Genomic DNA, 27,483 nt, shown 5'->3' with positions numbered 1-27,483 from the left:
GGACACGAAGGAGAAAGCCAAGAGACAAAGGAAGAGAGTCCCTAAGCAAGGGAGACCTGTGTGCAAAACACAGAGAAGCAGAGCGAGCCTTAGCCCTCAGTTCGGAAGGCACAGGCTCGACTGCAAATAGCCAAGGGAGCTTGGGCCATGGGTTTTACTCGGTGGATCCAGCCGTGCTTACTAGGATTCTCTAATGAAGGCTTGAGATACAGCAAGATAGCCACCTGCAAATCCCCCTCACATAATCAATACCTCACACAAACAATACCCAATGATACCTAGACTCCAAACCAACATGCTATTCCACCAATTCCACTCCCCAGTCAGTCGCCACACCACGCATATATGCCACATCACGCGTTCTCTCTCTCTCTCTCTCTCTCTCTCTCTCTCTCTCTCTCTCTCTCTCTCTCTCTCTCTCTCTCTCTTCCCCCCCCCCCCACATCAATCATAACTTCCCGGTTGAGGGAGCAGCTGTACAGAATGAGCCCTTGGTCGAGCCATTAACGCTACCTTCTCCCAGGCTGAAAGGCACGGCCTTTCTCACGGATGGTCTAGCCCTTTGCGGGTCTGCCTAGTTCTTGGGCAGGGTTCAAAGGCTTCCGTGAGAACAGCTTGGCCTGGCTCCACTACGAGCTGGCAGCACTTCAGTCTCAAAGCCCAGAGAAGAAAAGGCTGGATTGTAGCCTGCCAGGCCCAGCTTCCAAGAGCTGCGAAATGCTTACCAGGGAGGCCTAGCCAGGTAGCCGCTCCTAGAAAGAAAGGCCTGGAGTCTCGGAGCACAGAGCAGGAGACCTCAGCGGAGAGGCTGGGGGGCAGGAAGGGAAGGGCTGGGGGCTCCCTCTTCTCTCACCCAGACACAGGTGCCTCTCATCCTACCTGGGTGCAGAGTCCTTGCTGCTGACAGCTTAGCCCACACTCCCGGGGACGCCGCTCCCAACACGTGCCAGACGCTGCGGGACCCCGTGTCCTCTAAGGGACCCCGAGGTCTGCAAATAACCACCGTCCCTCTGCAGCTTTTGAGGAGGCTCTGGTCGCAGCTTTTCTGTTCCCAGGCTCAGTCCCGCCCTTGTTCTTACAGATAAGCAATTCTCGTTTTCCCTTAGGGCCTCGGTGGCCCATGCCTTGCCTTCGTGGTTCAAAGGGCACCGGGCCACACCACCTATGGGTGGAGCGATTCATTCGCTTCAATTACATCTTCCATTAACTTAGTCTCTGGCCAGTATAGATTTTTTTTTCCTCCTTTAGCTTGGCCCCAGCTCCATCACTCGGCTCGAGGTCCAAGCCTGGCTCCTCTCTGGTCCACTTTAGTGCATTTACATTTTCCCATCCCTAATGAGAGGCCCACAAGCAGCCCTTGTTTTAATGCCTGACACCTGCATTTCTTTCATTCTCCAGCGTGTTTCTGGTTTGCCTGAGACTTTGTTCTAAGCTACGGTTTGATTTTCCTCCCTTGGAAACTTGGACCGAAGACCGTTTTTACTGAAGTCAGCTGTTTGGAATAATGAATTCCCTTCGGGGCCTCCAGAGGACCGCAGGCTCCATGACCACCTTCCCCGGGATCTGGCAGCTCTGCCAAGCGTCTGTCCCAGAGCTTGTGGGAAACCCAAGTGAACAGAGTGCGGTGGTGAGGGGCGGCCCACAGGCTTGACTCTGCTTCCTCAACAGTCTCATGTGCTTTGCCCTTTCATAAACTTGGGGGCTGGAGAGTTGGATTCAGTGAGCAAAGTGCTTTGCTGAACATGTGTGAGGACATGAGTCAGAATCCCAGAGCTCCTATATTCACACTCACAACCCTCGCCACAGTACAGACACACACATCACACTCACACACACACAAACACAAGTGCATATACATGCACACAAACACTCATTCACACACACATACACACTCACTCTCTCACATACACAAGCACATACAAGTGCACACACGTGCACACAAACACACTCACTCACACACACTTATACACATACTCACACTCCTTCACACACACAAACACAAGTGCACACACGTGCACACAAACACACTCACTCACACACACTTATACACATATTCACACTCTCACACACACATAAGCACATACACGTGCACACACCTGCACACAAACACATTCACACACAAACATACACGCATGCACAATACTCTCTCACACTCTCACACAAACACACACTCACACAAACACACACAGACATACAACACGCTCACATATACCTAAACACATACGCATACACAACACTCTCACACTCTCTCATACAAACACACACACACAAACATGCACACACACCAACATACACACTCACACAAACACACACGCTTACAAACACATATGCTCACACATATACACTTTCACACAAACACATACACTTACACATGAACATATACACACATGCACACACTCTCTCGCTCACACTTGTTCATAAGCTAACCAGTGAGCTCCAAGTTCAGGAAGAGTCTCTGAGAAAATAAGGTGACTCCGCTAGAGAAGCCCCTCAGCCGCTAAGAGCAGCTCTGGTCTTCTGAAGAGCCATGGTTATGTTCTTGGCAACAGTTATCAGGCAGTTCACAACCTCCTGTGAGCAATTCCAGGAAATCCAATGCCCTCTCTGGACTCCTAGGGGCCTTGCGCTCACACACATATACATATAATTAAAAAGAAAATGAATCTTTTCTCTTAATACAAAAGTGGAGAGGAGTGGCCCTCTCATGGGGGAGAGGGAAGGCAGAAGACACACAGAGACCTGCCTGGTTGGGGCTGGGGGTGAGCTGCCCTGGGGTATGAGAGTGTGAGAGCTGACCCCGCCCGTTGTCTGCCCTTGTTGTGATTGAGGGAGAGAAACCCTTTCCCACTTGACCCTTGCTGCCTGCAGCACCTGCCCCTCACCTGGGCAGCATTTGGATGAGCTGGCCTCGAGGGCACGAGAGCGGGAGAGCTGGCCCTGCCCCTTGCCAGCTGTGACACTGGGTGAGCTTGCCTGAGGCAGTGCTGGAGAGCTGGCTCTGTGGTGTGGGTGTGGGGGAGCTGGAAGGCTGACCAACTCAGCTACCACACAGGCCCAGATGCAGGGCTTGGTGTTGGCCCAACCCAACATCCACCCCATCTGTGAACTGCTGGAGGGTGTAAAGGGGCGGGTCCTGCAGATCCAAAGCTGCAGGGTCTCCATGACACAGGGCAACAACTGGATATCCAAGAGGAGTCCCAGTGAGGCCCCAGTATTGATGGTGTAACCGAAGCCAGAGGCCTCGAACCAGACCAATGACTCATTCCAGTGAACATTTGCAAGTGAAGCTGTGTGGGCAACAGGGTAGACTGTGGGACACACTGCAGCTCCTGTGACAAGATTTTGATATGTTGTGTTTTGCTGATATCTTTTAGGGTGGAGAGCAGAAGCAGAGGGACCAGGAGATGAGTAGAATTAAGACTGCATGCTGTGGGGCTGGAGAGATGGCTCAGTGGTTAAGAGCTCCAACTGCTCTTCCAGAGGTCCTGAGTTCAAATCCCAGCAACCACATGGTGGCTCACAGCCATGTGTAATGGGATCCGATGTCCTCTTCTGGTGTGTCTGAAGATAGCTACAGTGTACTACTCATATACATAAAAAAATAATAAAAAATTTAAAAAAAAGACTGCATGCTGTGGAGTTCACGGGGAATCAATAGTTGAAAAATGGTGGCGAGGAACTGAGAAAGACTCTCTGTGTGGTGCTTTGACCTTCATGCACATGCACACATGTGGACCCCCATGCACACATACATACCCTTGGCTAAGTTAGACTTTCTATTGCTGCAATGAAATATCGCGAGCAAAAGGAATCTGGGAGGCAGAGGCAGGCAGATCTCTGAGTTCCAGGCCAGCCTGGTCTACAGAGCAAGTTCCAGGATAGCTAGGGCTACTCAAAGAAGCCCCATTGTGTAAAACAAAGAACAAACAAAAAAAGGAATCTGGGAAAGAAAGAGTTCATTTGGCTTACACCTCCACACTGTGGTCCATCATTGAAGAAAGTCAGATCAGGACAGGAACCTGGAAGCAGGAGATGATGCAGAGGCCATGGGGGGTGCTGCTTGCTGGCTTGCTCCTTACGGCTTGCTCAGCCTGCTTTCTGATAGAACCCAGGACCACCAGCCCAGCGATAGTCCCTCTCCCATCAATCACTATTAAGAAAATGCTCTTACAGGTCTGCGTACAGCTGATCTTAGCAAGATAGCTTTCATGTAAAAAGTTTTCACCTTTTAGCATTGTTTACTGTCCAGTGTTGGCACTGGTAACCTTCAGACGGCCTTTAGGAAGCCCCAGGGCCAGTAGGCACCATTCACAATGGCCGAATCCTCATATGCATCTGCACCAAGTTGAGGAAAGAGAACATGTCACTGTGGTCCCATGAAAGAACAACTTCAGGTTCCTTGGATGCCCAGGGGACAAATCTCAAAGATCTGGGCTTTGCCAGCAACTCATTCATGGCAGTCGTGGGGACAAATACATCCCCAATCATGGATCCTTTAGATAAGCGGCAGGCCCTGTGCTCTGGGGGGTTCTCACTGACCCTCCTGTTAATCATATTCATCAATAAATACCACATCCTTCTCTCACACAGAGGGGGCAGGGAGTGAGTCCAGTTTTACTCCAGGAAAAAAATTGCCCGCATCTACTGTATGAGCCAGATTGACGAGGCTGACCTAAAGGCTGACTGGAAACCAAAATACAGAGAAGTTCCCAGTCTGTTCCCAATGGCTTTAACATGGCCTTGGGAATGGTTTGGTATCTGTCCCCTGGAGCTTGGGTTATATACTCAATTACTATCTGAGTCCCTTGGAAAATCTGGTAGACTACAGACAGCTGGCAGAGGAAAAGAGGGCCACCCTGTGGAGCTCAGCCTGCCTGGTGAGGTATTTGCAGCAAAGAAAGACTATGTGTTTCTCAAGGAACAGGTCCGTGCCACAGGACAGGTGTCAGTGTGGCACTCTCCTGAAATCTCACCACACAGGAGTCAGGAGGACCACCAGTTCTAGACCCTACCTCAGAAATCCATGGGCTGAGGTGGGATACTTGCCCTCGTGTTCAAGTCAAGGCCATGACGTACCAGGACCAGAGAGAGAGAGAGAGAGAGAGAGAGAGAGAGAGAGAGAGAGAGAGAGAGAGAGAGAGACTAGAGTCGATCCCCAAAGGCAACATATATAACTATCTAGAAAAAGCAGCAAACATTTGTCCATGTCAAGGAGCTCACAGGTGACAGATGGTAAAGTGAGTCCACAGATGACAGTTTCAAACCTTTGCCGGAAACATAGAACACAATGTCATGCTGTACTCAGCAGGGCCTGTCGAGTTAAGACCAGTGGCCTCTTCTCTTTCCTCATCCCCCAAGCTTCTTTTTTTTTTTTTAAGATTTTTTATTTATTATATATAAGTACATTGTAGCTGTCTTCAGACACACTAGAAGAGGGCATATGATCCCTTTACAGATGGCTGTGAGTCACCATGTGGTTGCTGGGATTTGAACTCAGGACCTCTGGAAGAGCAGTTGTTGCTCTTAACCACTGAGCCATCTCTCCAGCCCATTCCCCAAGCTACTATGAAGTGTTCTGAAATCAAGCAGGGTTTGCTAGGTGTGGGAGGGGCCAAGGATTGATGGAAGGAGCCAGCCACACCCACCTTCACCACTGCAGGCAAGCGACTTGGAAACTGACAACACAGCAGTGAAATCTGAGGGAAACTGAGTTAGAGATCACACTGATCCGAACACATTTAGTTGTTGAATAGGAACGTTTTGTAGCACGAAAGGGACTGGGAGAGTCCCAAGATTTGTCCTAAATTTCATCCATAGTTGAGGAAGAGCTGGTTCCAGAGGACAGACTTCCAGAACAGAGGGAAGCATGAATTGTGTGCTCCTGGTCAAGTCCTATGAGCCTCTGTTTGATCAGTGTAACAAGGGTTTGAGAAATGAAACTATGTATCTCTGAGAGTCTCATGCCAAGATCTTGCGAAAAGTTAACCCCATGTAACCTGAGTTCACTATGGTTCGGAGGCCACAGAAAGGATACTGTATCCGCATCACCTGACTTGAGTTCCTGTTCTGACTTCATTCACTGATAGACTACATTGCCAAATAAACCCTTTCCTCCCCAACTTGCCTTTTGATTGTGGTGTTTCATCATAGCCTTAGAAAAGCTGACACAGGGCATGACAGTTTGGTCTTCATTGTTTTCTAGGAGTCGCTCCACAAACCACGTGAACGTCCATCTCAGTCAGAACCAGATGGTTTATTGAACGCACATCCTAATACTGATCAGATCAGGACCACGAAAAGGAGGCAAGAGCCTAATTGTGGTACCAGTCTGTTTTCAGGGCAGGCTTTTTATAGGAAAATCAGGTTCCAAAGAGTAAAAGGCAAGGAGGGGAGCAACTGGCTTTTAGGTAAAGTATCATGAGCTAACCTTGAGGCTGATTGGTCCTGAGTAAGGTAAGGGGTGGTGGGTGGGTGGTGAACAGGGGAATTTCAGAACACTGAGATGACAGAACATGATATTATTATCATAACTTTTCGGCTTATTAGTAGCATTCTGCAGTGTCTGCCACAAAACACACACACACATACACACAGACACACACACATACACACACAGACACACAGACACACACACATACACAGACACACACACATACACACATACACACACATACACATACACACACAGACACACACACATACACACATACACACACAGACACATAGACACACACACATACACACAGACACACATACACACACAGACACACACACATACACACATAGACACACACAGACACACGCACACGCACACACACAGAGACACACACACAGACACACACACACACACACACACACACACACAAAGAGCTCACACGCAGGCACAGAAGGTTCTACCTGGTGGTCAGCTCTGACTTAAACCACAACAGTTCATATTGACCTTTACCTCGACGGGTTCTATGTAAAGCTTTGTGGGATTCCTTCAGAGTAACAAACCTCAGAACCTACAGAACAGAACACAGAATACGGTCTGTGGTCAGCATGACCTTGCTCTGAGTTAGGTTATTTCTCTGTGTCAATGACTGATAGCCGTGTTACAGCAACAGTAGGAAACAGCTGGCAGGCCTGGAACAAGATGGCCACAGCTGTGCTGGGGGTTGGGGAAGTCAGACCCCAACAGTCTTACATTCATCAATGTGGGAAGACCCATCTTAGCTGTGGATGGCAGCCTTCGCTGGGAGGAAAGCTGTGGTCTGTACAACAGGACGAGAGCAGAGCCCTAACATTTGCTGTTCTCTGCTCCCTGACTTCTGGTGCACCCTGATCAGCTCCTGCCCTCTTCACTTCCCCACTATGACGGTCTGACTCCACCCTGGAACCGTGAGCCAGAACCAGTGCTTTCCCCCTTCAGCTGCTCTTGTAGTTGATCACAGCCCCCCAGCCTAGATCCTTTGGGATTGATCAGTTCCGTGATTTCAGAGTCCTCTGACAACTTTGCAACGATGAACAATTACCCAGAGTTTCCTTGCAGTCAGGGGAAGAAAATCACCCCCACCCAAGGGTGGAGAAGATGTGACGTGGTCTTATAGTCTAAATTTTATGCACACATGCCACCAAGATAGACTGTCAGCCCTCAGACCACATTCCTCTGCTGCACAGGACGGGAATAGTCTGGACTCCAAAGTTCCGGTTAGTTGGAAGTCCTCCCAGCAGCCTAGAGAGACAGGCCTGGGCCTCTCTAGGATGGCAGCATTGCCTATCTGTCATCTCTCCTGCCCACCTTGAGAGAGGGCATCTGCAGCAGGACAAACCACCTCTGCCTTACCTGACTCAGTCCTCCCATCCTCTTTCTCCTGGGCCTTCTCAGAGGCACCGATGCTCCCAGGAAAAGGCAGGTGGCTGAAGAGGTTGTCACACAGGAGGCTGCGGCACAGTTTGGTCAGGAAGCGGAGGACGTAGCCCACACTGTTCACCACAGGCAGATTCCTCAGGTGCTGCTTTCCATCAAAGGAAGCAGAGACTGGAAAACCAGAAGGAGCAGCTTAGAGCTGGACACTGGCAGGGAGCAAGGACCGTCCATTCTCTTACATTTGTAAGTGGGACGTACTGAACTACACTGGAGCTCTCGATAGCGCCCTGTTTCCTGTCTAAGGTACCACCCAGGACCGCAAGCTGCCTCAGCTGCCATGTTCCCCTGTCTCCTTGGTCTATGACAACCTGTCAGCCTTCCCTTGCTTTCCGTGACCATGGAAGCTTTGACTAGTTCTGCTCAGATATCGTGAGACCTGTTGCTCCTCCGTTTCCTTTTGTCTGATGCTCTTTCTCATGGCTGGAGTCATAGGACTGGGGACAGGGAAGAGAGACTACAGAGGCTTCACTGCACAGTAGACGGGAGCCCTGGTGTACCCACGGCTCTTCAGGGGTATGAACCTTCCACACTTGGTGGAGTCAATGAGTTCCGCATCCTTCTACCCCGGTCTCCATATTCTGGCCCCTGGGTCCAGTCACTAAGTCTGCCCATACTCAAAGGGTAGGGAGCGTTTGCAATACTTGGTCTGTCTTTATCCATGTCTGAAGGAGGAGACCGAGGCAGATACCTGCGTTCACCTTCAAGTCTCTACTTCCACATCCTGTCTGTGACCTCAGGACCCCAGGGGACTTCAGGGGAAGCCCTGAAGAGAGGAGTCCTTAGAAGGGTCTAGAGTGACATTTTTGAGAATTATGGAATTTTGGGTTCTTTTTAAAGTACAGAAATATAAGAATGTGTTTACGTTTTAATCCCAGATGTAGGGATGTGGGGCTGATTCACACTATCCACAGCGGCTGACCATGATTTGCCTCATGCTCTAGCAGAAGCATGGTTTTGCCAGCTATAGATACTTTCTGTGATTGTGTGACACTTGGAATTCTGGGAACTTTTCAGAGGGTACATAAATTCGAGGGCCACGAGAGGCGGGGTTGGTGGTCGGTGATCATTTAGGGAGGTTGGTTGCAGTCTGTAGTAAAGACCAACAGCAAGAGTCTTTAAAGCCACCTCTCTACAGCAACTCTGAGTTCCAGCTCTACACAGAAAGTAGCATCACTTTCCGGAAGCTCTGAGACTAGTTCATCCTGTCTCCGGTCTCACAGCCCTTCAGAGCTGCACACAGCTCCAGTGTGAGGGACAAAGACACCTCAGAAAGGACATCCAGCTTTGACCTGGGCTCCCCCGACTCACAGCAACTGCAAGCAGGCAGCCTCCTGATTTGCATTATACCACTGTGTGCTGGCAGAGGGCAGGGGCTACCACAGCTAGTTTTTATTAAAACCAGACATCAGAAGAGCCCATTCCTTCTTGTAGCGATTTTCAGTTTGGTAAGGCCTTGGGCACTCATTTTCTCACAGCCTCCTGACCAGCCTGTGAGGACAGGAGGGAAGGCGGGGGAGGGGTGGGATTGGGGGAGGTGGGGGACACAGGGACAGACCACAGGGACAGACGGGACCTAGGCTGGGTTTTTCAGTTCATGTGGCTTCGATGTGGCGCTCCCCTTTTATTTAAAACTCTACGTGGCTCTGATCCAGGGGCCAGCCACAGCGCTGTCATCATGCTATCCCAGAACTTTGCTGTCTTTAAAAGGCTTAGTGATACAGAAACTTGCTCCAAGGTAAGGAGGGTCTTGGTGGGGGCGGGGGGCACGTGTGCGTGGGATTGCACACATGGTGAAAATCCCATCTCTTTCAAGAGGCTGTGGAATGGCTGAGTTCATAGATTTTCCCTCGGGGTTGCGGCTAAGGCAGAGCATCCCAGGTGTGCTGGGAAGAATGGTGGGGCTCTACGATGTTGCTCTCCTCAACTCTTCAGAGAATCAGGACCAGGCACCCTCTTCTAGCCTTAAGGTTCCTCCCTGATTCTGCCAGTCCCCATATGACCAAATTCTGGGTGCTGTTGTAGGGTGTTTGGGGGGGCAGTGCCCTGAAGATCAGCTTCTAAGTGCTGAGTGGGCACCTGGCTGTTTCTCCTGAGTCCTCTCTCTCTCTCTCTCTCTCTCTCTCTCTCTCTCTCTCTCTCTCTCTCTCTCTCTCTCTCTGGGCCACATTGATGCTGTCCTGTAGCTTTGTTGAACCTCTTATTTCCAACTACAACATGAGAAGCTAGCCCGTACTTCATGGCCTCCAGGTGGAGTCAGGAAGAACTGGACCAAGGCTAACATTCTCCAACACATCCACTCTGGCTTCCTGGGAATCCCCTCAGCCAACTGGAACTCCAAAAGATGTCCATTCCGGTCTTACTTCTCTCCAGTGCCAAGGCTCTGAGGCCACAGAGAGGGAGGAGCAGGAAAACTGGCGTTCTTCCAGCTCAGGGTCGGGGACTACAGAGTCTTTAAGACAGGTGGCAACATGGAGAATGCACACAGAGACAAGGACCTCCTCAGCCCCAGATCTGTCTTGAGCTCTGCTATGCAACAAGGAAAGGGGACAGGGTAAGATGGTGGCGAGTGGAAGGCAGAGGTGGAACAGTAGAGGAACTCCTGGACTATCTTCTCCTCCCCTCCCTTGTTCACAGGTCCTCCTGTTTTCCTATCTGCTGAAGCCCTTAGATATCCCCCAGCCAGACACATGCGCTTGGACCTAGTCCAGGTTCCTCCCTCACCTCCATTTGCTTCCCTTCCCCCTCCCCTCCTCTTTTTATCTCTTTCCCTTCGTCTTTGAGACAATGTTTCACTGTGTAGCACAGATATCTAAGAACTCTCTGTGTAGCACACACTGGCCTCAAACTCAAGCTACTCCGGCTTCTACCTCTGAGATTCTGGGGCTGCAGGCAGACATTCCCACAGCTGCTTCCCCTTGCTAACCCTACAGCCCATCGCCAGGAAATCTGCCTTTTTCCTGGTGTGGAGGGAAGACATCGCCACAATGCTGAGCCAGAGAAAACGCCAGCCTAACTCTCCACCATGTCTTTAATAACGCAAAGCCAGGCAGGGGCAAGAGTTGTACAGTGTGGGATAGAGAGGCCAAAGACTTGAAAGCTCTGCTCCTCCCACTCCGCAGGCAAATCTGTTCCCCTGGAAGCTGTCCGGTCAGAGCTGAAATCCTAGATGAGCTGAGACCCTGTTTAAGGAGGTGCACCCCGCACCCCACCCCCCATAGGGTGAAATTGGGAGATTTCTTTTGCTATGTCACTCCATGGTAGTGAGTGCTATGAAAAAAGAATAAAAGGATCTGATATTCAGGTCAAGGTCAGGAGAAGAGAGGAGTCTGATAAGGCAACATTTGAGGAGAAGCCCTAAAGGGTGTCCAGGAGCATGTAGCATGGACCACTAGGGTGAGGCATTCCGGAAGACAAGAACAGCAAGTGCAAAGGTCCTGGGGTTAGAGTATAGTAGGATGCAGGAAGACTGGCAGAGAAGCCATCTAGCCTGAGCTAAACACAGGATGAGAGAGAAGCCACCCAGAGTTTGGAGAGGGAGCTGGAAACACCTCACATAGACCTATGGGCCCAGTAAAGATGTGGGCTTTCACTTGGACATAGGAGCCGGTGGACGATTTAGAGCAAAGGACAAGTGTGATTCTATTCCAGAGTCCACTGTGGTTGGGCTGTGTTGCGGATATGTCTGAAGGCAAAGGAATGGTGTTGGAAATCAGGAGAGGAAAACGAGTCAAGGGTGAGGACCCAGGAGGTCCTGCTGTCTAGGTCTGGTAGCTGTCTCTCAAGCCGTGCCCAGAGACACATTCTGCTCACAAGTTCACAGAGGACCTGGAGCCCAACAGGTAAAAGACAAGACCTAGACACACACTGTCCCCAATGGGGATGGCTGCAGAGAGACCACTGGCATCCCTCCCACACCCCCAGACCTTACCTGACACCAGCTCGCCACGGTATCCTTGCTTGACAAGGGAGAAGACCAGCCTCGGCTGGTGCGCACAGTCAATGCATGCTTGCACGGCCTGCTGCAGGACAGCTGCAGGCCGCTCGGGCCCCAGGCGCTCCGGAAGCTGCTGCAGCTTCCTCCTCTCCAGGTATGGCCCGGCATCGGCCTGTTTGTTAATGTAGAGGCACACTGTGGGCACAGAGAATACCAGAGGTGAGACATCTAGCACTCCAAGTACACCGGGTCTGCAGGCTGCGTAGGCGGCAGGGACGGGATGTGGGGGAGGGGGTTGGGGAGGAGGGGACACGGGGTGGGGGTGCTGTCTAAGGCAAGGCCTGCATCTGGCCCCGGCCTTAGGAAAGCTGCAAAGGGCAGACTTGTGATCGATCCTCCCAGTTTAAGACGATAAAAAGGCTAAACAGTTGCGGCCTTAGGAAAGCTGCAAAGGGCAGACTTGTGACCGATCCTCCCAGTTTAAGACGATAAAAAGGCTAAACAGTTGCCCGTTCTAATTGCCTGAGCTTGCTCTAGAGGCGACCTCGTGGCAGTGAGCAGAAGGATAGCTGGGTCTCCTCCAACAGTGTAAAACTGAACAGAAGATGACTATTACCACCCATACGGGCAGTGTATATAAAGGTATTTTCATCTGGGTAGGTACATGACAAATCTCTCTTCTCTTCCAAGAAAAGCTGGCTCTTTCTCTGTGAACTTGCACCAATAAAAAGCTTGTTGTAACACTGATCATTCTAGAAGCAGTATGAGGTTCCTATGGGACTTCCATTTATAATTCCAGAAAATAATGTTCGAAAGCCGTCAGTAATTACACACCTAAAAGACTTATTTATTTTTACTGTATGCACATGCATGTGTTTGCCTATGTATGTCTATGTACCATATGCATGCAGTGTCCTGGGATCTGGTTACAGACCGTTGTAAAGCCACCATGTGGATGTGGGGAACTGAACCCAGTTCCTCTGCCCACATTAAACTCTTAGCCACTGAGCCACCTCTCAAGCCCCAGATTCCTCACACTTTTAACTACTTAATAAAGTAATGTATCTCATTATGAAATTTTGAACATAAATTGTGTTCATCTGCATTTTAACTGTTTATGTATTGTGTATGTTTTATAGGTAAGTAACATTTATGTAACATAAATTTAATGTTATATTTATATAACATAAGTGTCAGAGTGTCTGTAAACTGATTTTCCATGTTTAATAGATTAATCAATTTTACAATTAAAAGAGGAAATAAAAACCTCACGCATCATTTTTTACATTGGGGTGTGTGTGTGTGCGTGTGTGTGTACAAACTCACGAACATGCACATGTATATGTTTGCATCAGGCATGCTATGGTGCACACATGTGGACATCAGAGGACAGCTTGAGGGAATATGTTTTCTCCGTCCACCCTGTGAGTCCCAGGTACTGAATTTAGGTCACCAAGCACCTGTCAACAAGCATCTTTACCTACTAAGTCATCTCAGGGATCACCATGAGTTCTGTTTCAGAGAAAATATTTCTACTGACAAGTTGCCCGATGGATTACTAACTGTTATTATGTAAATAATCATCGTGTTTATATGAATATAATAATAAATAATGTTAATATAACAGTCAGTTGGCTGAGGGGCTCTGATACAAGATGTCAGCTGATACACGTTCAACTCCCTTCCGTTCTTACAACACAGCGCATGTGCCCACTCACAACTATTTCACCTGTAATTCGACAGTAATTGCCCAACAGGTCAGCCTGACCCCAGACTGCCCTGACATAATGCATCCTGTCCTCCGCTGTCAAGGTCAGCTGCTTGAAGATTTAAAAGTAACAACAATGTTATCGTAACCTACATAGAAAGCCTGATTTCTTCTCTGCTCCCAATGCCGGACCCTTAGCAAACGAAGATTTTTCTAGCTTGCCTCCTGAGAAAAACTGTCTGCAAAGTAAGGTGGAGATGTGATTTTCTCCCCTTCCAATGGCACAGTAAGTCTCTGCCTCATGAGTATTGTTGATAGTGTATGATAGATTTGAGAGATAGAAGTTTTACAAGAGTAAAGTAAAACAGAATGTTAACAGCAGGGGTCATATGATCGTCCATGCATCAGTGGCCTTCTTAAGTGTTTGCCCTTCCACGATAGGACCATTTCTCCTCAGAGGTCACTGTTTCAGGGGAGTGCTAAGGATGTTAGGGGGTGAAGTGACTAGCAGAGCTTTTGGGATGGTTAGACAGTGACAGCAGGCAGGCACCTCCCACGCGCTCAAGCAAGCCTGAACTGAGTGTTACGGCCTCGCTCATGAAGTAACCAAAGTGCTTGGAGAACGGCTCAGGTCTGCCATCAGGGCTGCGCCATGGAACTTGGAGACAATTCCCTCTGACCACAAGAGTTCACTTCATTCTCTAAGGGCGCCCACTCTCCCTCAGAGGCTGAGGTGAGACCCCCAGCAGTGAAGACCCAAGAGAGGAGGCAGGGTCTGTCGGAGCTGAGTGTGAGGCAGCGATGGGGTGACTGGACAGGAAGCTCATTCCAAACGGAGGAAGAGAATATGCTGAGATGTGTGGACATCACACATCTGGTGAGTGGAATCACGGGGTGGGGGTGGAGGCTGGAAGCTTCCTCAGCAGTGTTAATGGGTTTAGTCTTTGTACTACAGTGGGAGGGGCTAGAAGGCTAAAGGACTCAGTGGGTGGGAGGAGCAAGGACTGAAATTGTGATGAGGGGCAGTGTGTGTTCCTGTGCGTGTCCACATGTGCGCACACTCACGTGTGCATACACTACACATGCATGTGCCTTTATAGCCATCTAACTACTGTTACAAGATGAAGTTGTTGAGAGACAGACAGAGAGACAGACAGACAGACACTGGAGCATATGGTAGCCACTGGAATCACAAATGCAGGATGGACACATTCTGTAATGCACACTCAAGTGAGCACACTCAGATCCAGCCGCTGCTCTCACTTGTGCACCCCAAGGCAGCCAGCTGAACCCAGCATTCACAACAACATTCACGGAGAACAAAGAGGTTTTTGTTTTGCCTTCTCGTTTTGTTTTGTTTTTTATTGTAGGAGTGCTCTCTGTCTGCATGTACCCCTACATGCCAGAAGAGGACATTAGCTTTCTTTAGAGATGGTCGTGAGACACTATGAGGGTGCTGGGAATTGAACTCAGGACCTCTGGAAGGACAGCCAGTGTTCTTACCTGCTGAGCCACCTCACCAGTCTGAAAACAAAGTTTTTAATAACCGAACTGCAGGACAAGGAAATGTGTGCTTTCAGAGAATGGGGGCGGTTGTCATATCTGCTGCCAGCTACCATGTCTAATCTTTCTTTGGGCTATCTCAGGGAAATTTTTCTTCCTTTTCTTTTTCCTTTCTTTTCAGAAACAGGGTTTCTCTGTGCAGCACTGGCTGTCCTGAAACTCATTCTATAGACAAGGCTGGCCCCAAACTCAGAGATTAGCCTGCCTTTGCCTCCTGGAATTAAAGGCAGGCACCATCACACCCACTGAAATGATACCTTGGAGAAAACCTTAGATTCATAAAGTACCTGAGAGATGAAATGACACCCTGCTACTCTAGGACCATTGCCACCAATGCGTCTGTTCTGCAGACGTACCTGTGACAGCCTGTGGGACCACCAAGCTGGGGACAGTGGCTGCATCCTGAGGGATGGAGCTGAGGTCGGGTTCTGGAGTGCTCCGTGGAGGTGACAGGGCCAAGGGAGTCATGAGCACCGGAGACTTGATCTGCAAGAGAGTCCGTTTAATCAGCGAATGTCTAGAAATGCTCTCTTTGCCACCCCAACCATCCGGATGTCTGCTAACTTCTCTAGACTCTCACACTCCTACACCTTTCTCCTCCTCAGCTTTGGGAAAGGAGCTCCAGACTCAAGTTCATGTTCAAAATTCGTATTTGGATTATCCTCAGAGGATCGATAGCTCTATACCCTTACATTGGCACTATCAGGAAATGACAGCACCGGGCAGTGGGTGTAGAAACACAGAGAGGCATGATTTGTCAAAACACATGAGCTCCCGAGACCAGAATGCAGACTGCAGGGCAGTGCCCTGTCCACACTCCGTGCTGGGTACAATCCCAGCTGTAGGCTCTCCCTGTATCCACCAGGAGATGGACCATGATGCTTTTCCCATTCTCTAATGAGCTCACAGGGTGAGCACTCTCCGGATTGCTGAGTAGCTGTTCAATGGTGACTTCCTGTAGCAGACCACCGAACTGTGTAGATGGGGATCGGAAGGAGCAGCCACCACTGTGAAGGTCTCCCTGAAATTGCACGTGAGAAGATGGCGTTTACACAAATGGAACTGGTGAAGACAAGCCAGGGACAGCGAGTCAACAAGTCACTCTGCACCTGGCACTAGGTTGGGTCCAAGTGATGGACAGCAGTAGAGGGTCAATGGAGACAGATCCGGGATATAATTTGAAGGTGGAATATGTCATTAGCTTCTCCTTTTCACCAGTGATTGACTTATGTAGGAACCCTACCCCAGAAGAATTAAGTCAATTTATAAGAGTGTGGGGCCCCTGGCAGCAAATGTTTCAAAAGATATCAGCGTGTAGACACAGTTCAAGAACCATCGCTCAATCCCAAGCCTCTTTCAAACAATCTCTTGTGGGTCTCATAGAAATGTCAATTTGGATTCTGAGTGTGAGGTAGTATTCTGTATCCTAATGAGCCCCAGGTAGGACGTCTCTGCAGATCCATGAGCACACTTTGGTGGGCCAAGTATTATGTCCCATTGTTAACTTACACACACACACACACACACACACACACACACACACACACACACACACCTTTCTTCTAGACCTTTAGAATGAACTACTAACAGCGAGGGAGAAAGAAAGAATGCTCCAATACCATGGATCAATTCAGTAAGTTACCATTCTATTCTGTGAGAAGACGCCATGACCAAGGCAACTCCTATAAAAGAAAGCATTTCACTGAGGGCTTGCATGCTGTTTTAGAGGGTTAGTCCATTATCATCATGGCAGGAAGCAGACTGACGTGCTGCTAGAGCAGTAGCTGAGGGCTTTACAGCATGATCTGCAGGCAGCAGACAGAGAGAGATTGGACCTAGCCTGGGCTTTTGAAACCTTAAAGTCCACTCTCAGTGACACACCTCCTCCAATAAGCCACACCCACTCCAAGAAGGCCACGCCCTCTGATCCTTCCCAAACAATTCCACTCCCTGGTGACTAAGCACTGGGAATATATGAGCCTGTGGGGGCCATTCTCATCCAAATCACTATAAGCTTTATGCTCTATCCACCCATTTAGTCATTCTACAGATATGTATTGTCCTGAGCCAGACCTTCTCTAGCTGTTTGGGGGAGAGGGACACTAACCTAGAGCGGTAGGTGGGGGCGGGGCGGGCGGGGTGGGGCGGGGCTGGAGAGGACTGATGGACGTTTCTGGACACATTTAGAAGGTGGAAATATATCTGGGTAGAAAGAAGTCACAACTGGTTCCGAGGGTCAGTGGAGTTAAGGGTGTGCTCCACCACCCCCCGGGTACATTGAAAAAATTTAACTTTCCTATTGGAATAAACTTAAGAGTTGGGGGTGGGGGGGGAGTGTGAATTAGAAGATAAATCTAACTGTGTATTGGCATTTTTGTCTAGGAGGGGACAGAGAACTATCCACAGCAACGGGAAAAGATTTACCCTACAATTCAATGCCACCTCACACACTTGGGGCAGACACTGTGGGAAGATACAAGGTTGGCGAGCTTGTGGTCACCATGGAAACCAGGAAGAAAGTTCCGTGAAAACTCCAAGGCAGAACCAGCGAAGGCTCTGAGAGAGACTTCTGGGCATCCAGCTTTACGGGATCACCGTTTATAGTAGTCGGAAGTCAAACGCACGGGCAGAGAGGAACGTCTAGAAACAGCGGGACACAGATACGCGGCACGTTTTCCGTGATATGATGCCGGCATCCATTTCTACCATCACAGGCCATTCATCTTCGCTAGTCTTGATTTGCATTTTTTTTTAATTAACTTGTTTAAATGGTTGTTTTCGTGGACAAAAGTAAAACGAAATGCTCGTATGTTGGTTTCTAATGTCATTCTTCAATAAAAGGAGCAGGGACTTCTATCAGAAATGGATGGTCCCAAGACTAAGACGGGGAGTACAGAGGCAGCTGGAAGCATCTCAATATGACAAGAGATAATAAGATATTTACGAAAACAGCCAGCGATAGACGTATCTTAAGAAGCAAGATCTGGACCACTCCAAGCCACAGAGAGGTAGTGTAGTGACTTATAATAACACTAAGTATTATGTAATCGATGTCCACAGGTCCATCTGCTGTACGTAAATGTCTGAAAACGTAAATAAGTAAGGGGAACAAATCAATCTTTCATGAACCAAACATGCACATCTTCTCTCGTAGGTGAGCTCAACACCCTGGTCTTTAAGAATGTGCATACTGAATCCCTTCTAAATACTGCAGTGTAGAAATGGGCCAGTGACTCCTACAGTGGGGACACCCGACCAAAGCCACCTCAGCCACAGGATCCAAGTCAACATCAGCAGCGGTAGGGACGGTAGTTGCTTCTGATGAAGTTCCCCAGGGATGTTACATCCCCTCTGTGATCCCCTCCCACGCACAGTCTAATATGTGGAGCAAGTGCTAGACAGAGTCAATTGTATCACGTTCTGTGAAACTCCTCAAAACTGTCCATCATAAGAAAATAGGGAAAATTAGCCACTTCCACAGACAAAAGATCATAAGAAGACAATTACGGGGTGCTAGAACTGGCGTGTATCAGTCCAGAAGAAGAGGCTATACAATCTTCCGGAAGGCCTATAAGTTGAGAGCTGTGGTGGTTTGAATGAAAATGGTGCCCATGGGCTCACAGGGTGTGGCACTATTAGGAGGCGTGTCCTTGTTGGAAGGACTGAGTCCCCGAGGTGGGCTTTGAGGTTTCAGATGCTCAAGCTTCTCTCTCTTCCTCTGCCTGTGGAACTCTGAGCTAACCTCTCCAGCACCACGTCTGCCCGCGTGCCAGCCACCACGATGATAAAGGTCTAAACCTTTGAACCTGTAAGCCAGCCCCAATGAAATGTTTTCCCTTATAAGAGTTGCCGTGGTCATTGTGTCTTGTCCTAGCTACGAAAACTAAGACAGAAGTCAAGCAGAGCTGTTGTTTAAAACTTCAAGTGCATGGATTTACAGTTGAATTAAGTCTATTTAAAAGGTAATGAGTCCTCAGAGCTTCACTTTGCCCACCCCATACTCGGGTTCATTTGTCGGTGGCTCAGAGCAGACAGCATGGGAATGGTGTCACCTGTACCTTTGCAAATGTTACAAGTTCCGACCCGGGTTCTTGTATTGGTTTACAGACTTAAGGGCGTGAAGAGAAAAAGACTTCAAAACGCTGATCTAAACTCCAAGCCTGTCGCACATATGGCTGCTATGTGGTGGGTGACACCCAAAGAAATAAAACCCTGTTGTTGTTTCTTCTTTGTTTTCAAACTGGCTTTTAGTTCACAGCCCTGACAAACAGGATGGCGGTCCCACTACTTCAAGGTTTTTAAGTCAGCGCACCTCCAGGACAGAAGGGTTTGCTTCATGTAGCCCCTCCTGTATCCTTACGAAGATCAAGGCATTTTCCAGTCATGGAATATAAGGGGCCTTCGCCTGCTGCCCTTGGCAGAGTTTCTGAGCTGAGGGCCTGACTGAAATGCTAAGAGGTAAGCATTCCCTTTGAAACAAAGAAGACTGTCCACATGACAGAGTGCAGCTCTTTCTAGAAACCACAGTGTTCAGAGGTTATCTGTGTCCTTTCCCAAGGTGACAGTGGACAGCAAGGCTCAGTGGTGAGCAGACCCCAGTAATATGGTGGCAGGTTCCATACACAGGGACTCAGCCCAATGGTCCAGGATGGGGCAGGGGCTGTGAACTCCAGGGGACTGACATCTGCCCTCTAGCTTGATCCTCCCTTTTCTATAGCAGACCTGTGTTAGCATTAGCCTCAGGAGCACTCAGATGTCCTACTGTCAACTGGGCTCAAGTCCTGAAGAGAGATGCCTGGGAGGTTCTCAGAGAAACAGAGGACTGACAGAGGCACTGGGAGAGATATCAGCTGCCACAGACCCAGGCCACAGAAGAAACACCCTCAGAATCTCTAAGAGAAAAGTGCAACAAAGACTCAAAATCATACTGTTCACAGTCACGGGATGATCACGATTACAGTGTCACTAGCCATATTGCTACTGGGTAATATTGTTAGCAGTGCTTACTGTGTTAATATATATCGGATTGTAGCGAGTTATTGCTACCCTCTCAGCATCTTCCCCTGTGAATGCTTTCCTCTTTGTATCTAAGGGTAGAAACTACGGGAACTGAACTTGCAAGGAGAGTTGACATAAATGTAAAGGGGCTCTGATGACAGGCATGGAAGAGCTTTCTTTTTAAAAAAAATAATTTTTATTTATTCTTTAGCAACTCATATATGTCTAATGCATTTGGATCCTACTCGTCCTGGGTTGCCTTCTCTTCTCCTCTTATCCTCCCCAAGGAGCCCTTCCCCCATTCCAACACATCCACTCTCTACTCTAATTTTATGTCTGTCTGCCTGCCTGCCTGCCTGCCTGCCTGCCTGCCTGCCTGCCTGCCTGCCTGCCTACCTACCTACCTACCTACCTACCTATCTATCTATCTATCTATCTATCTATCTATCTATCTATCTATCTATCTATCTGAGACAGGGTCCTACTGTTGACCCAAATTGCTCTCAAACTCACAGACTCCGAGAATCCTTCTGCCTCCAGACAGCTAGAAATGGAAACCTGAAGCACAGTATCCAAGCCAAGAAATATTTTCTTAGTAATAAAATACAAGGTCATTAAGGCCAGACCGAGTAAGATCTTACTTAGTCAGTTTAAAAAACAAAACAAAACAAACAAACAAACAAACAAAATAAAAACAACTTCTGGCTCCCCAACTGTGCCCCGGAGTTAAAAATCACCAAATTAGCGGCCATTTGGTAAATGGGGTGAACCTGTACAATCTACTTGCTGGCTCCTCTACAATAAGAGTCCCGTCATTAATGGTAAAATGGTGTGTCGCCAACTGAAACTGAGGAGGCTGGGTTAGCAACTTTGTTTTGCCAACTGAGAACATTTTAAATTATCACAGCTTTAAAAACTTTCTCTCACCATGTATTTTAGAATAAAGGGTAATCTTTTGAGCAAATCGTTTTGGCTTTATGAAACTTTCACGTGGTTCTTATCTTTCCTGTGTCATATTTGATTGGTGACAGGGATGGGCACCTGGTTTGAAGTTACTCTTCTAGGACATTAAGTTTAAGGCCTATAGAGTCATTCGGGGGTGGGGAGCAGGGTCTGAGATAATGTCCCATGCATCTTCCTAACTTTGAGGGAAGTAGGCTCACAAAACAGCGGTGGCCTCTTGTTCCTACAAAAGAAATTCACCATGAGGTAGAACCAGACCTGCTTGCATTGTGCAGGGTCTTTGTGTCAGCCAAGGGACCTATGCTGCGTACCGCTCTGAGATGTCCCTGGATATCAGGCACACTAAGAGGTTTCCCTGAGTGTTGGGGACACTGAAAACCCCCTTTTAGGAGGGAGGAAACGTGCAACGTGAATCAGGTTTGTTCCGTGGGGGCGAACCGCCGTTTTTCTTGGCCCAAGAAACACTGTGTCTGTTGGTAATTTTCATTCTTGGGTCACAGCCCCCCGAGGACCAGGAAGAAGGCCAGAGAAGTTTTACTATGTTTTCTTGGAACTTGGACTTGCTCCCTGGTTCTATGAAACAGAAAACCTGTCCATTCCACCCCTCCCCCGACCTAACGCAATTCCCAGACTCCAGCAATGGTACAGGTAGGTGCCTGAGAAGGCACAAGTGCCCAGGCTAGCTTCTGAGACCAGATACACAATCCTAAAATCAAATCATCATGAGCTTTCCTGACAGAGGTTTCCCCATCAGAAAAATGATGGAAGAATTGGTGAAGAAGATCTTTAAAAAATATATACCGTGTGCTAGAGACATGGCTCACCAGTTCATAGCACACACCGCTTTCCCATAGGACCCAAATCTGTTTCCAGCCCTCACAGGAGGTGGCTCACAACCAACTGTAACTCAGGAGACACCAATGCCTCTGACCTCTGTGGGCACAAACACACTCACACTCACACACACACACACTCACACACACACTCTCACACACACACACTCACACACACACACACTCACACTCACACACACACTTTTTAAAAATTGAAATAAGGAGCTGGGAAGATGGCTCAGACATTGAGTGCTGCTCTCGCAGAGGACCCAAGTTCAATTCTCAGAACCCACATGTTGCTTCATAACCATCTATAACTTCTCTCCTAGGGAGAACGCCCTCTTCTGGTCTCTTCAGTCATCGCACACATATGCTACATACATTCTAGCAAAATCATACGATAAAATAAAATAAATGATATCTCAAAAAAAAGTTAAGAAAACTAAAGTAATTTCGAATAGCCAAGAACCTTTTTCTCTCATGACTGGGTTTTTTTTTTTTTTTTTCATTTGAAAGAGTTGCAAAGAAGAAGGATAAAGGTTGAATTCATTACCGGATCTTCCACAAGATCTCTCCGCTGACCTAAAATAATTTCCATACATTTTCCTAATTCTTGAGAGTTAATTGCCAATTTGCATTTTGGTTGCAAAATTCAGGTCTCAAGATGGAAACTGCAGTTTTACTTCATGGAAACTATGTGGGAGACAACTACAAATTCTCTTCTAAAGCCCGGAGGCTGGCAGAGAACAAGTTTCTCTTTTTCCCTCAGTTAGCCAGCCCTTCACAATCTGTCATAGACGGGGGCTGGCCCCTGGGTTGGGCGGGGTCAGACGGGGGAGGGGCTGTCCCCTGGTTTGGGCGGGGTTGTAGGATTGGAGTTACGTCATAGACGGGGGGCTGTCCCCTGGTTTGGGCGGGGCTGTAAGATTAGGGTTATGTCATAGTCGGGGGGGGGGGGCTGGCCCTTGGTTGGGGCGGGGTTGTAGGATTGGGGTTACATCATAGGCCGGGGTGGCGGCTAGTTTGGGCGGGGTCAGATGGAGGCTGGTCCCTGGTTTGGGCGGGGTCGTAGGATTGGGGTTACGTCATCCGTTTCCCACCCACAGCCTCTCCCTCCATGCTGTTAGTCCTTAAAATGCTCTCAGGTTCCTCATTGCTATAAATCTGCCTCTTCGCAGCCAAACTTGACATCAGCATCTTTTATAAGCCGAAAACTATAATCCATCCCCCAGGAGTCCTGTGCTAAATCTCTGTCCAGAAAAATCTTATTACATCTTTTGACACTGGCCTACTTACGGCATTACTTTAAATGTCTCGGGAATGTCAACTGCTTCCACCAAAAAAACCACCATAGATGAGGAATAAGTTCTACAAGTGGCTTCAAGAGCCACCCTGCTGAGAATAGTCAGGGGACAGCTCAGCCCCTGACACTCATTTAGATGCAAGCTTAACAATATGTGTTTAAAGGGTTGGGGATTTAGCTCAGCGGTAGAGCACTTGCCTAGCAAGCGCAAGGCCCTGGGTTCGGTCCCCAGCTCCGAAAAAAAGAAAAAAAAAAAAAACAAACAAACAATATGTGTTTAGCAACAGTCCTAAAATCTGCTCAACTTACAGCTTCCCCATCTGCTGTAATTCGCTTTCTCCACTTGTTAAAAAAAAAAAAAAAAAAAAAGCACACAACGTGTGCCACGTTGTCCCGACGAGACCTTGTCCGTCACAGGCTCTTTTGAGAGACTTATTTCTCAGCCTGAGTTTGCCCAGGCCCAGTCTTCCATGGCGTTTTACAGCAGAGCTGTGCCCAGTCTCCCAGCGCCCCAGCCCAACATGATGGGGACCAGGAGGCATACCTTGTACCTGGGTTTCCGTCCTCTCTTCTTCGGGATTGTCACTGCTGGCACGGAGGCAGAAGAAGCAGAATAAAGGTTATGCACTGCCATCTGCACCCGCGTGGAGTGAAGTGGAGGCCGGCCACGCTTCCTCCCTGGGACCCTCTGGGTCTGCATTTCTGCTGGTGCCAGGCTTACTGAATGAGGAGGCAAACCGCACACAGGCAAGAGAGGTCCTGGGAATTAGTCCAGACAGAAAGGAAAACAAGGTTGGAAACGTCTGCTTGGTTTTCAAAGCACGTAGATCTGATAGTGATCTGTGCACACCTACCACTTACAGGAGAAACATGGCGGCACCCGAAAGTGAGCCAGGCACCACTAGGCTGCAGTCCTGCTAAGTGGAGAAGACAGGAGATTCCCGGATCTAGACATACCTGAGATTATCACCAGTGACTGGGTGCTTTCACGTCTCTATTCAATGTTGGACTAATAAAATCGTATCATAATAGTATCTAAATACTATGCATGATCTTCTACATTTATAATGTTTAATGCTACATAAACTATATTATGTTAATAATATAGAAATATAATATCATATTAATCATATTAATTAATATTATAACAGCATATTAATGGTTGATATGCAATTATATGACACATGAATAACGATTATAATTATATTGCTAATTAACATATTGATATATTAAATATATAATATAATTGTATTATATTTAATACTATTGTATTACACAAACTCATCCATCCCCCTATATTTACTCTTGTTCCTTTGGTTGAATTACAAATTGTCATCGCCCTTTTTAACAATACAAGTCAATTTTATTAAAGACATGATATCCCTCAGTGAAAACGTGGACGGGAGTTTGCACGCAGAAATTGTTCGCTTCACCATTATTTAGAATTGCAGAAATAAAATAGACACAGCCCAAATAACGATGCGTAAGGGAACAGCTAATACATCCACAAACTAAAACCGGCAAAGAAGTTAAAGTTGCCTTTAGCAACACATTTTTCATAGCACGATGTTGGGCAAAGTAAGCATCCTGCGCACAAACGATGCATAAAAATGATCCCAACTATGCAAAAAATTTTATATGGTAAAATAAAAGGAAGGAGGCTTGCTAAAAGGTCACTAAAGATGACCAGACTGTGGGCAACGTTCTTTGTACACAGCCCCCCTGCACGCGACCGTGACCTTAGCATAGTTCCGACAATATTAATCATAAGCTGCTTGAGCAGAAGTCCATAAATCTGGAAGCAAGAGGCCACCAACAAGACCATGACCCAGAGAACAGAGGAAGTGGAAGCTCAGAGGTCAGATATCCAGCTTGGGCATGAATGTGTCGAGTGGGGCCGAGCTTTAACTCTGGGACGATGTTAGGTGATGCAATTCACTTCTACAGAGTAGAGGAACCTTCCAAAAGAAATGAGAGGCTTCTTCTGAGAAGCCTGCAGTAGGTGTTAGTAGGGAAGCTCCCCGTACCACCTTGGCGGGGGGCATGGAAGCAGAAACTACATCGCATTACTCAGGGAAGAAAAGGCAAAACACTAGAAATTCTCTTAAAACACAACAGGGGAAGATTTGGTTTTGGAAATACCATATTTGGTGGATATGTTTATATATACATATATATATATATATATATATATATATGCAGATACACAGTGTGAGGGGTTGAACCTTGTGTGTGCCAACCAAGCACTTCACCAGTGAGCCACACTTCGCACTCCATAAATACAATTTTAAAGGAGGAACATTTTTACTTCCCAACTCTATAAATAGAATTTTAAGGTAGAAATATTTGTATTTTACACACTGTTGAATATTTCAGATAAAGAAAAAGGCTAGATATAGAGAGTTTCTCTGTGGTTAGGAGTAGGCAGAGCTCTTCCAGAGAACCCAAATACCCACCTCAGGCAGTTCACAAATGCCTGCAACTCCCCAGGCCTCTTCTGGCTTCTGTAGGCACTGTTCTCACAAACATAAATCCTCACACACGCACATATATAAACACATAGTTACAAATAAAATAAGATAATTTACATAAAACACTCAGCCTGCTAAAAATATCTTTTTTCTCTGTGTTAAAAAACCTATATTACTGATTCTAAGATAACATATTAACATATTCTAACATATTAACCTTATTGCAATACAGGTGCCCCTATATCACTTCAAGCAAATCAGAATTCTTAGTAAGGCATAAGAAAATGATGCGTTTTGTAATTGAATACATCTTAGAGTCAATAAATTATGATCACTGTATAGGAATCCATAGCATAAAAATCTATTCCTGGACCTCGACACTGACAAACCTCCCAAACATTCATTGGTACAGAAGAAGTCAAAAGCACAAAACTAAGAAGATCTTGTTGGGTGAAAGTCAGCCTCATTTTGACCTATGGCGATCAAAGATCTGCTTCTTTATAATGAGTTTAAGTTTTCAGAAACAGGTGGTTTTCTTATTGTAGGTTGTGTTTCTGCACCTTTCTACTTTTGCCTTCTTCTTTAAATTTTATTTTGGTTTATGTTTTTAGTTTCAGGAGACAAGGCCTCGCTATGCAGTCCAAGCTGCCCTCCAACTTAGGTTCCTTCTGCTCCAGTCTCCAGAGTGCTGGGAACACAGTGTTTGGACATGCCTGTCTTACTTCGCCTTTTGTGTAGAGATTAACAATGTGTCTAATAGCATCGGTGTCAAAAGGGAAGCAAGAGAAAGTTTAGGGTTAGGAGCCGAGCAGAAATCCAACTGCTACACTGTTCATACAGCAAGGTGAGGCTCTAGTTTCATTCTCAGCACAATATAAAAAGGCAGGCATAGTAATTGTGCTTGGGATCCTAGCACTGGGGAGGCAGAAACAGGTACATTTGTTGGCTTGGTGCACTGGCTTGCCAGCCTAACCTAACTAGTGAGCCAGTTCCCACTGACGGACCCTGTCTCAGAACTAAGGTGGACAGCATCCAAGAACCAACATGGAAGGTAATTGCTACCCTTTAAATTCACCTATATAATGCAGGTCTGTCCCTGTGTGCACACACAGACACACACATAATAAATAAATAAAATGCAATAATCTTTAAGGAAAATCAAGTTTAGAATGATATGAGTTAGCAACAAAGTTTCAAATAGAAGTAAACCTAAGAAGTCTTTGACGTCTAACAACTAAACTTAACTTTCCTTACACAGTTCCATATAACAAAATCCTTTCCTAATAAGGAAGGAGGAGGTGGGGGGGAGGAGGAGAGGGGAGAAGGAGGAGGAGGAGAGGAAGAAGAAGAAGAAGAAGAAGAAGAAGAAGAAGAAGAAGAAGAAGAAGAAGAAGAAGAAGAAGAAGAAGAAGAAGAAGAAGAAGAAGAAAAGGAGGAGGAGAAGGAGAAGAAGAAGAAGAAGAAGAAGAAGAAGAAGAAGAAGAAGAAGAAGAAGAAGAAGAAGAAGAAGAAGAAGAAGAAGAAGCAGAAGCAGAAGCAGAAGCAGATGCTATTTATTCAACTAATTTCCTTTCCCCTGACATTTCACCTCCTTCTCGTTGAGGAAAGACCATGCCTCATACTGCCTCCTACTCCCTGCCTTCCACAGAAGGGCCAGTCTTAGGCAGTGTGACAGCCCTGCTGGATAACCAGTCTGATACGTAATTTTATGCTAATTGACCAGCCATTGTTGGTGGAGCTGTAGGTAGTAGAGAGATGGGAGCCAGTGCCAAAGGCAAGAAATAGCCAAGCTTCCTCATCC

At 47.4% G+C, this 27,483-nt stretch overlaps 1 protein-coding gene across 2 annotated transcripts in view; it reads right to left on the bottom strand.

The window, feature by feature from the left end:
• Scml4 (Scm polycomb group protein like 4) overlaps positions 1-27,483 on the bottom strand; it is a 93,881-nt gene that overhangs the window by 18,793 nt on the left and 47,605 nt on the right. The window contains 4 exon segments of one of the 2 annotated variants that reach the window (NM_001415016.1): positions 7,826-8,020; positions 11,838-12,038; positions 15,471-15,600; positions 23,756-23,970. In NM_001415016.1, coding sequence (NP_001401945.1) covers positions 7,826-8,020; positions 11,838-12,038; positions 15,471-15,600; positions 23,756-23,911 — 682 coding nt within the window. In that variant the 5' untranslated portion in view covers positions 23,912-23,970. 2 annotated transcript variants of the gene reach the window in all.

The sequence above is a fragment of the Rattus norvegicus genome, chromosome 20, assembly GCF_036323735.1.
Source record: "Rattus norvegicus strain BN/NHsdMcwi chromosome 20, GRCr8, whole genome shotgun sequence".
NCBI classification, from domain to species: domain Eukaryota; kingdom Metazoa; phylum Chordata; class Mammalia; order Rodentia; family Muridae; genus Rattus; species Rattus norvegicus.
The sequence above is the reverse complement of the archived record's forward strand: the minus strand, read 5'-3'. Positions and strand labels throughout refer to the sequence as shown.